Source organism: Myotis davidii, unplaced genomic scaffold, assembly GCF_000327345.1.
Source record: "Myotis davidii unplaced genomic scaffold, ASM32734v1 scaffold243, whole genome shotgun sequence".
Taxonomy (NCBI): domain Eukaryota; kingdom Metazoa; phylum Chordata; class Mammalia; order Chiroptera; family Vespertilionidae; genus Myotis; species Myotis davidii.
Genome location: NW_006295183.1, coordinates 1161733 through 1173145, shown reverse-complemented (window position 1 = coordinate 1173145; position 11413 = coordinate 1161733). Strand labels below are relative to the sequence as shown.

At 38.6% G+C, this 11413-nt stretch overlaps 1 protein-coding gene across 1 annotated transcript in view; it reads left to right on the top strand.

Annotated features, from left to right (window-relative positions):
- Positions 1 to 20: 20 nt before the first annotated feature.
- The window catches only part of LRRC36 (leucine rich repeat containing 36), a 36712-nt gene continuing 25319 nt past the window's right edge, over positions 21 to 11413 (top strand). The window contains exons 1-4 of the mRNA XM_006769785.2: positions 21 to 90; positions 5169 to 5296; positions 8178 to 8370; positions 9158 to 9254. Of these exons, the coding sequence (XP_006769848.1) occupies positions 21 to 90; positions 5169 to 5296; positions 8178 to 8370; positions 9158 to 9254 (488 nt within the window). The remainder of the gene's footprint in view (positions 91 to 5168; positions 5297 to 8177; positions 8371 to 9157; positions 9255 to 11413) is intronic.

Genomic DNA, 11413 nt, shown 5'->3' with positions numbered 1-11413 from the left:
GGCCCGGAGGGCGGGCGGGGATGGCGGAGCAGTGGGATCTGGACGAGGAGGGCATCTGCCGCCTGGGGGCGCTGAACCTGGAGCACCCGGGTAGGGCCAGGCCGGGAGCCTGGGGTCTGAGTCTGAGGGGAGAAAACTGAGGCGGAGGCAGGGAACCTGAGGTAGACTCGGGGACGGGGTGTGGGGTGGGGGTGGTGGAGGCGAGGGCCAAGAGGCGGAGGAGGGGGTTATTGGAGGAACTGAAGTAACCGGGGAGTCAGGCCGCAGGGCGAGGAATTGAGAGAGAGGAGCAGAGACACAGGAGGAACTCGACATTGCGGCCGGAACGCAGAACTGGACTGGGTCTGGTCTAGTGGAAGGAAACGGAGTCTCAAGAGGAGTGTTGGCGGGAAAAGGAAGGTGCTGAGAGAAGGGCGTTTGAGGTCGGGGTGCTATGGAGGAGGCACGAAGGGCGGGCCGGTTGGGGTGAAATGCTCGTCGTCCACTCTCTGCCTTAAGAACTTGGCCATTTCTCGGACCCACCTGGATGCGTAGCTTCCTTTTAAGAGAGACTCGGAAAGGGACCGGAAGCGAGAGGAATAGCATTGGGTCTCTGAGCACCTGGGTCAAGGCCCCAGCCCTGACTTGGTCCAGGAGGTAACGCTGGCTGAGCGACTCCGGACCCAGCCTTTGCCCTGGGGTCTGACCCACACAGGTTGCTTTCTGAGTGTCTAAGGGATGGAAATGTGGGGAAAGTTACCAGCATTTCTAATTCAACTTTTACCCTTTCTAAATATATGGTTAGTGCCAAGCCCTGTGTTAGTACTTTCCTTGCATTATTCAATCCCCCAAAGAGCTTCTGAAGCGGACGCTGGCATTGTTCCCATTTTACAGAATTAGGTTTAGACTCTGGGCGCATACTCCAAAGTTGCAGAGCCCCAAGGGATGCAGCCAGGGTTTATTAACCCCGGACTCTGATCCTAGAGCCTGGGCTCCAATCGGAACACAAAGCTGCCCTTTTTGCTTCTAGTACTTTTTATTTGTGGGATATGAAATAACTCGGTTTTATTTAGAAGCTATTATTTTTAAAAATTGATATCAGAGAGGAAGGGAGAGGGAGAGAGAGAGAGAGAGAGAGAAACATCAATGATGAGAGCGAATCATTGATTGGCGGCCTCTTGCACGCCCCCTACTGGGGGTCAGCCCGCAACCTGGGCATGTGCCCTGACTGGGAATCTAACAGTGACCGCCTGGTTCATAGATCAATGCTCAACCACTGAGCCACGCCTGTCAGGATAAAAATTACTATTTAAAATTTATCAAAATTAGTCCATGTTAGTAACAGTCAAACATTACATGAGTGAATAAAGAGGATATTGCCCTAGCCGGTTTGGCTCCGTGGATAGAGCGTCAGCCTGCGGACTGAAGGGTCCCAGGTTCGATTCCGGCCAAGGGCAACTGCCTGGGTTGCAGGCTCGATCCCCAGTAGGGGGCGTGCAGGAGACAGCCGATCAATGATTCTCTCTCATCATTGATGTTTCTATCTGTCTCTCTCCTTCTCCCTTCCTCTCTGAAATCAATAAAGAAATATATTTTAAAAAATAAAGAGGATATTAATTTTTCCTTCCTCTTGAAATCTTCCTCCAACCCCCACCCAAAAGATAATGGTTTGTTGTGTGGAAAAATAGATGCAGATATTTCAGATTTTTTTTTCTTTTCGAAACTACTTTGAACTTCCTTATTTTACAAGTTAGCTGAGAAAAGCTTGGCTTACACAGTTTTACACCTTTCTTGCCTTTAAAAAATAATACTCAATTTGATTGGGGGGGGCACATACCCCTTCTATACTCCAGCTAGAGCAATATATGGCAGAATTTTTTTGTTTGCTTGCTTGTTTTTATAACAGACATTTGAATAACAAAATTGTACTCATTCTAACAATTCAAACAATACAAAAGTGTTTAAAACAAAAGAATGTTCTAAACATAAAATTTAGTGTTGGGCAAAAGCAGCTAACTAGTCAAATACCTGAACATACTCTCCCTCCTTCCATACTGTTCCAGTTGCTTATAGAAACATATACACATAGGTATCCTTTTTTTTAAAAAAAGGAATGAGAGCGTATTATTTGGCAATTCACTTTTTTATTTACCAATAAAACACGGATGTTTTTCAGTTAAATGAATGTGCTGTTAAATGCATCATACAATTCTTTTGTAAAAAAAATCACAGAGGTTATCTTTGGGGAGAAAGATTTTCACTTTTATTCTGTACTTTACTGTTGAAATTTTCTGGGTGTATAGTAAGTATTACTTTATTTTTAATGTCCAAAGAGATAATCTTGATAGTGAAATTACAGGCCTTTTTGTTGGCTTGTTTTCTTTGTTATATTCCTCTGTACTAAAAAATTCCAGTAAACATTTACATTAATCTTTGTCATGCAGAAAATTTTCATTTTAAGATAGTCAAGTTTATTTTTCCTTATGATTTTTGCTTTTTGGGTCTTATTTATGAAGTTTTTCCCTATACTGGTGTAATAGGCTCCTGTATTTTTTATAAAAATTATGCAGCTTTGTTTTTTCACATTAAGCCTAATCTATACAGTTTGGGCATATATGTGATGTATGATATGATATGATATGATATAATTATATATTTTTATGCTGATAGCCAGTTTTTACCCACTCATCTACTGATGGGCTCTTGGGCTGTTTCCAGATCTTAGCTATTGTAAACAGCACTGCTATGAACATAGGGATGCATATATTCTTTCTGATTGGTAGTTCAGGTTTCTTAGGATATATTCCTACATGTAGTATCACTGGATCAAATGGCAGTTCCATTTTTATTTTTTTTCTTATTTTCCGTTTTTAATTATTTGAGGAAACTCCGTACTGGTTTCCATAATGACTGCACCAGTCTGCATTCTCACCAGCAGTGTACTAGGGTTCCCTTTTCTTCACATCCCTCCAGCACTTGTCATTTGTTGATTTGTTGATGGGTAGCCATTCTGACAGGTGTGAGGTGATACCTCATTGTCATCTTAATTTGCATCTTTCTGCATTTTTGAGCATTTTTCTATATGCATTGAAGCAGATCTTTGACCCAGGCATGATTTTCTAACATCATATGTTGGTCATTTGAAAAATATTAACTGGCTGAGATACAATATCTTCCAAATATTGATAAATTTCATTATATAACATTAAAATCATGTTAATATAATTCCCAAACTCATTTTAAAAGTCTTTAAGTGTTGGGAAACTGTTAAGTTCATGGTGGCAAATACAAGTTTTCCAAAATTCTAATTTTTGCTTGGAAGTTCAAATGTTATAATTAACAATAATTACTATTGGTTGTTTTACTGAAGTGACAGGCTCACTCACTTTGTTTATTTCCAAGAAAATTTCTGTCAGATATTAGGTCTGAATAACCATAAATTATCAGGTTTCGTTTTTTCAAGTAAAAATGGTGCTCCATAAAAAAAGTGACTGGTTCAGCTGGCATCTCAAAATTCACACAAGTGTTTTTCCTTAAGGCATCCACCATATATTATTACGAGGCAGAAGTACTTGATGCATACTTCCCATTTAGTCACACAATACAAAAAAGACATGTACTCAGGATTCAAGATATAATAAAACTAACCATTTTTACTGCTTTTTCAAGGGCATTCTTTTAAAAATATATATATATATATTATTGATTTCAGAGAGGAAGGGAGAGGGAGAGAGAGGGCATTGTTAAGTGTATAACTGGCTTTAAAAAACTGCAAACATATGATGGTGAAGAATACAGTGACTATGAATGACATTTGATGCTACTGCTTTGATATAAGGCCCCCAAAGTTTTTTAAAAATACATATTTTTATTGATTTCAGAGACAGAGAAATATAAACATCAGTGGTGAGAAAGAACCACACTTTGAGAACGCCTATATTTTGTCGCAATATCTTTTAGCTTGTTTTGAAATATTAACTTACAGTTTTCATTTGTTTTGTGGGTGTTACTTTCTGGAGTGCTTTCATTCTTTAGGGATGTTATTATGTTCTTTTTTTTTCTTTTAATAACCTCATATAAAACTTGACGTCATTTTTTTCTGTGGCTCTTTGTTTAAGTGCAGTAAATTTTCCTATACATTTGGATGAGAATAGCTTTTCTAGTTTCAAGGTTTTGGAGATAACTTCTGCTGTGTTCACAAAGTACTAAAAAAAGCGCTTTATCTTCCTGAGATCTGCCATCTTTGCTTCCTTCCCACACTTGTATCTAGTCTTTCTCTTTCCTTTGAACTTGTTTCTCTGTCCCATTCAATGTGAATTCTACTCCCATTAATTTCTCCCTGGTATAGGTATTGTCTTGAAAGGGAGCTTCAGTATATTACTTTCTAGAATTTATAGGTCCCAGCCTGCTCTAGCACCTTAAGACCTTTAAAATGCAGTTACACACACACGTACACACACACACACAAGCACATTTTTCCTTCACTTAATGTCTTGGAGATATTTCCATATGAGCATCTATAAATACACCTCATTCTTTTTAACAACTGCATAACAATAATTAACACACACATGTATTCACCATGTGTCTGGTACTGTTCTAATCCTACAACACCTTATGAACAAGTACTGTTAGTATTTTATTTTACAGATGTGTAAACTAATGCACAGAGAAGTTAAATGACTTGCACAAGGTCACAGATCCAGTCCATTGTCCATTGTATCAATGTACTGTTCTTTAGGACATCCAGTTCTACTCTTCTGCTGTTAGACCCTTTGACAATTTTCATTTTCTTTTGTGTTCCAATTACCCTAATTTTTCTGCAGTTGACATCCTTGTGGTATATATTATATGCTTTGAAAAATGTTGTGAGTAGTATCTACAGGGCTGAATCCTAGCCATGGGATTTCTGAATTTCTTTTAAATTGTGTTTTCAGAACTTTTAGAAACTTTTATTATATCCTTCAGGGTAATTAGAAAAAAAAAACAAGGATTTTGTAAAAACAAGTTTTATAATGACTGTATTATACTGCATTGCTGCTTTTAAAAGAAAGATCTAATCTTCTTATGAGCCTTGGATGTAGGGCCCTTCACAGATGGGATATGGGAAGAAGGAAGTCCTATTTTCACTGACTCTTCTATTGATCCAAGCAGAGAGCATAATATATCTACTGATGATCTCTTTTCAGAATTGGTGGAGTCTCTTTCATTGCAGGGATCTTATGCTGGAAAAATCCACTCCATTGGTGATGCCTTCAGAAATTTTAAAAACCTCCGATCCTTAGATTTATCAAGAAATTTGATCACTAGCTTGAAGGTAAGTTCTGTATTCTCTGCTCAGCCAGTTCAGCCCAATATATTAATTTTTTATGGGAAGAATAGATCGATAATGTCAGCTAGAAAAATATTTGATCTTCCTTTTAAATGTTTCCAAACTAAATTTTATTATTCACTGTAACATTCTTTCAACTTTGTTCTATGTTTGAAAAATTTTTTATTATAAAATATGGGAAAATTTTCTTCTATACTCAGGGAAAACCATATTAAATTATTATATTCTAGAGCAATAGTACACATTTTAAAGTGTATACAAAATTTATGAGGAGCTCTTTTTTTAAACAGTTGCCTCCTGCACGCCCCCTACTGGGGATGTGCCCGCAGCCAAGGTACATGCCCTTGACCGGAATTGAACCTGGGACCCTTGAGTCCGCAGCTCTATCCACTGAACCAAATCGGTCAGGGCAAAATTACAGATTCTTAATCCTTCCTTCAAGAGAGATTCTGAGTTAGTAGGTCTGGCCTGGGCTCAGGACATACCCCAGGGGTTTCTGATGATGTTGTACATGGAACACACATGTGAGTTTCTCTACGGAGGAAGAGGAAATGGTGGTCTTGAAAACAAAAATTTCCAGGTCAGGGAATGGTGGAGCAGAAGGCAGTGCAGGAAAGTGCGTGTGTAGGGGAGGCTTGAACAGAGTGTGAAGGTTAGTAAACACCCAAAAAGAGTTCTACGGACATAAGCATGCACACACACAGATGGAAGTTTTGTTTCCTTTGAGGTAGACCTCCAAGTGGTGTTTCTTCCACATGTTCCCATTTTGCCCAGCTGTGTACCTGTTTTGATAAAGCCCTTCTCTGCAAGACTAAAGAAGATGAAAGGCTCTCAGATGCTAGACAGGACTAGTTCACAATCTCCTGGATTATTCTGTCAGTTTGTCACTTCGTAGGGGATATTTGTTCAATAACAGAAGCCAGACCCAATGTCAAGGTCTACAAATAAGGGCCCTAAAAAGAGAAAGTCCAAGGAAGATCAGATTTCCAGCTAGGACCGTAAAAGAAGAAACTCCAAGTTGACCTGGGGCTTTAGACTATTTGGTAGCAGCCATTTATATTTTGCCCATCAGATTCAGAAAGTATTAGTACAGAGTTACTTAGGTCTTCACTTTTCACATGTATTTTTTTTCTTTTTTAGGCTAAAAAAATGAGTGAACATTGCCGTAATTTGTTTTTATAATCCCTTTTTTCACTTCTATAAATGGACATAAAACTATTTTGAAGATTGATTAAATTAGCTTATGTAATTATATATAGCATATATAAGACTGTTGGTACAGTCTTCAAATGGAAGCACTTAGTAAATGTTAGTTTTCTATATTCTTTTGTATCTGATTTATTTTCATGTATTAATTTCTACTAACTATGAATCATTTTACTTAGTTTTCCTAGGGGAGATATGTTTTGTGATTATTTCTATCATAACTTTGGAGAATATATGAATACACGCCAACTAGTAGAAGTGAGAGGCGGTTAGAAGTAATTTCCTTGACTTTTATGCTGAGAGATATTAAAAGATTACTTGAGCCAGGGCATTAGACACACTTAAAGACAGTCCTAATGGTGTATTCCCTCAGTGTGGGGCCAAAGGCATCAGTAACTATTCTAACCACTGACCCTTTCACAGTATAAAAGTTAATGGAATTGAAAAAGCCAGAATAAATGCTTCAAAGTGTAAACAGGCTTCTGTTTGGAAATGTTTTACACATATCTTTGAGTTTTCTGTATTTCCTGCAATGAGAAAAAGGTAATTTTAAAGTAAGAGAAGAACAAAAACATTATTTTATAAATACATAATAGAAAATAATTTTACCTTTTTGAAATAACTCTCAATGACAGACTTTCTTTTATGGTAAGCATTTTTATTACTAAAAGGATGTGATTATGTATATATGCACATGTTTTGAAGTATTATGCTGAAATTTAGTGTTGGGAAAAAGCAGCTAACTAGTCAAATACCTGAACATTAAACAGATATTTTCAGTAATAGGTTTCAGCAAAGGAGGAAGATTGTGGCTTTTCCTCTAAGTTTCCCATCCGGATTCTGTTGTTGCCAGATAAAAATGGAAAGGTGGGGTTGCTAATTCCATGGGAAGAGAACGGAAGGAAGAAGAATTTGCTTGTGTGGGCAGTAATTCTAAAAGGGGAAACAAGGACAAGAGGGGTTCCAGACTAGTCTAGAGCTGTAGATAGCATTGTTTTCTTTTCCAACTGACCTTCTCTTCTAGAACCATCTCTTTTGCCTACTTCCCTTCCTCTTGTAAATTGAGGTGTTTCTGGGGTCAGGAGTGTGGTTGTGGCAAGGGTGAGAGAAGTACAAAGGTCACTTGGCCTGTCTGCCACTGGGAAGGATTGGATTGGGAGAGTGATCAGGGAGCAACAGGAGTAGAGAATTGATTGCAACTATTTAAATGTCAGATCTTGTAAAGGAGATGTATGAGATCTGTGAATTACTTAATGTATAGAACATCCATTGCCCATGGGCTGCAGTAGTCTTTTGTAAAAAAATATGTCTTTATTGATTTTAGTGAGAGCAAGGGAGAGGGGTAGAGAGATAGAAACATCTATGAGAGAGAAACATTGATCAGCTGCCTCCTACCGGGGATCGAGCCCACAACCTGGGCATGTGCCCTGACTGGGAATCAAACCGGTGACCTCTTGGTACATGGGTGGACGCTCACCACTGAACTACATCAGCCGGGTACAGTATTCTTATCCTCAGGCTACTAAATGGGAGTTTTTCTCATTGGTGATTCAGGTTACATGTTTAAGGATGGAAAGTAATAGATATATTTCCACCTTTATTTGTGAGATTCCTAGTCCTTACCAATGTGCAGTTTCATAATGTGACCTTTTCCTTGCAGGGCATCCAGTATTTATGTTCACTCCAAGACCTGAATTTATATTATAACAACATTCCTTCATTAGTGGAGGTGTCCCGCCTACAGCCTTTACCCTTCCTCAAAGAACTAGATTTGAGACTCAATCCTGTTGTCAGGAAAGATACAGATTATAGGCTCTTTGCTGTGTATACGCTACAAACTCTGGAGAAATTGGGTGAGACCCTCCTCCCCTGTTCTTTGCCCCAGAATCTTATTTAAACCAGCTGCCTCTTAACTTTCTGGATGTTAGCCCAGAGTGTGCACTGGAAGGATATATTTGTTTATTAGTCAATATTTATGCAACTCTTTTGTTGGCAGGATGTATAACAAGTCCTTTTATTGTTTATTGAATGACAATCTATGATTTTATCAGTTACTTCCAGCTTTAGTTTTCTTCAGTTGATGGTTTCACCACTACTTCCTCCCCAACAAAAAGTTTCCAGATTGAGATTTATTTTTCGAGGTGCTCCAAGTTTACAACTGTATTAGCAATAGAAAATGAATATAACTCTTTGGGGCTTAGATGGCAAGGAACAATAAATATTCCTTTCAAATGAGCTAGTCTGTATTTCTTTATAATGTTACTGCTGAGTATATGTTTATTGATATAAAATTTGATTTCACATGTTCCTGGGAAAGTTATTACAGGGAAACTAAGTGAAGTCTTTCATAAATGGTGTAACTTTCAGCTTCAAGATTGGGCCATTTGGGCTGTTTGCTTCCCAAGCTCTACTTTCCTGCAGGGCTAGTTACACCTATGTGGCAGTTGTTGCTATGGTATCCATGCAGTCTCCCTGAGTTACTACTTGCCCCAGTGACAACATAATACCATTATTTTGTGACCTGTCTCTAACAAAAGATAAGACTGGTCTTTAGTTTTTACTTTTTGAATAGGATTTTCTGACTCATTACTATATATTACAAACAAAGAAACATGCTTAGATCACGGTTTTTGCCTCTAGATGACCGAGTCGTACGAGAAAGTGAGAGAAAAGCTGCTAAGCTACATTTTAGTCAGCTGGGCAACAGTGAAAATTTTCTTTTAGAGGTGGAAAAAAGGTAAGAAGAATCTTTAAAAAAATTTTTTTTAGTTTAGTTCTGGACATAGGGAATAGTGAATTCCTGTTTAACTTTCATTTTCTAGCAGAAATCTTAAGTTGTAAGAACCCTCAGATCAAGAATAAAAGTATCTATTAACATAATGAGATTTATCTGAAATGAGAATCTGACCCTCAGTGGGAACATTTCTGCTTTCTTAAACTATTGGGTCTGCTTTGAATATAATTGTTGTAAATTCTCTGAAGTTGTTTTCAAAGCTTATAGATAGAGATACTATGAGATAGCTTACCATCTCCACAAATGCTTGCAAACCCTTTCTTGGTAGAGTTATGATCATTACATGGTATTTTTCTATTGAATTAGGAGCATTACATTACCATGGGCAGGGTTGTTAGAGATAAATTTGTTAAAGGATAATAAGGGAAGCATTTCTCATCAAAACCAAAAGTAAAAGAGACTTTGAAGCTCTAAAGTAGCTGAATGGTTGAATTTCTACTCTTTGTTACTAAAAGCCTATCAAAATAAAGTACCATACCTTCTGCCCCAAAGCCCATGCTTTTTTATAAAGTGGCTTGTCAATTATTTTTATTTTTTTGTAAGTATTCATCTGAGGATATTCCTCCCCCACCCCCACATTGAATTTTAGGGAGAGACAGAGAGAAAAAAATATTGATGTGAGAGAGACAAATCAATTGGTTGCCTCCTACACGTGCCCTGGCCGGGGCTGGGAATTGAGCCTGCAACCAAGGTATGAGGTACTTGCCGTTGACTGGAATCGAACCCTCGACCCCTCAGTCCATGGGCCAACGCTGTAACCTCTGAGCCAAACAGGGTAGGGCAGGCTTTACAATTTTTGAGAAATAGAAGTTAATTACAAACAATTTAAATAATACAGAAAAGTACAATAAGAAAGGTCAAAATCACCCCATGTTCTGCTACCAAGAGTTAACTACTAGCATTGTTTGATATATATCCTTTTAGACATCTGTGTGTCTATAAATAACATGTAGAACATGTAGATGTATCTATTAGTATTTTTTTGAAGATAAAAGTAATGCATGCATATTATTGAAAATTTGGAAAGTACACAAAAAACACAAAGAATAAAATGGTAATTCATAATCCCACTACTCAGAAATAAACACTAATTATATTATGATAAATATCCTTTTAGTTTTAGGTATATGTATGTGTGTGTGTTTTATAAAATAATAATATATAATAGTATATGTTACATAATAATAAAATTAATAAGATATATATAATTTATAGTATTTCCCTTTTAAAAAAAATTCCTATTTTTATTTTAATCCTCACTGAGGATATGTTCTTATTGATTTTGAGAGAGAGAGAAACCAATTGGTTGCCTCCCATACATGCCCCAACCCAGAACTGAACCTGCCACCAAGGTATGTGTCCTGACCAGAAATAAAACCTGTGACTCTTTTGTGTATAGGATGACCCTCCAACCAACTGAGCCACACTGGCCAGGGCTAGTTCCTTATTTTTAAAATCAGGTTTATTGAGGTTAATTTATATCAAGTACAATTTACCCTGTAGTAGAAAGCAATGGAATGTTTCTTTTAAAATTATTTGTACACTAGAGGCCCGGTGCACAAAATTCATGCACAGTTAGGGTCCCTAGGTCTGGCTGGCGATCAAGGCCAATTGGGGCCTTCTGGCTGCTTGCTGGGGCCTCCCTTCCCCAGCTGCCGGCCTTCCTTAATTCCATGCTGCCCCCTGGTGGTCATAACACATCATAACAAGCGATTAGTCTCCTAGTTGAACTCCCAAGCGAACACTTTGCATATTAGCCTTTTATATATATACTAGAGGCCCAGTGCACAAAAATTTGTGCACTCTGGGTGGGGGGTCCCTCAGCCCGGCCTGTGCCCTCTCACAGTCTGGGACCCCTCAGGGGATGACCATCTGCTGGCTGAGGCCTGCTCCCCAGGGGATTGGGCCTAAGCTGGTAATCAGACATCCCTCTGGCAGCCCGGCAGCCCTCAGGGGATGTCCACTTGCCAGTGGGGAGCAGACCTAAGCTGCAGTCGGCCATCCTTAGCGCTGCTGAGGAGGCAGGAGAGGCTCCCACCACCACTGCTGTACTGGCAGCCATCAGCCTGGCTTGTGGCTGAGCAGAGCTCCCCCCATGTGGG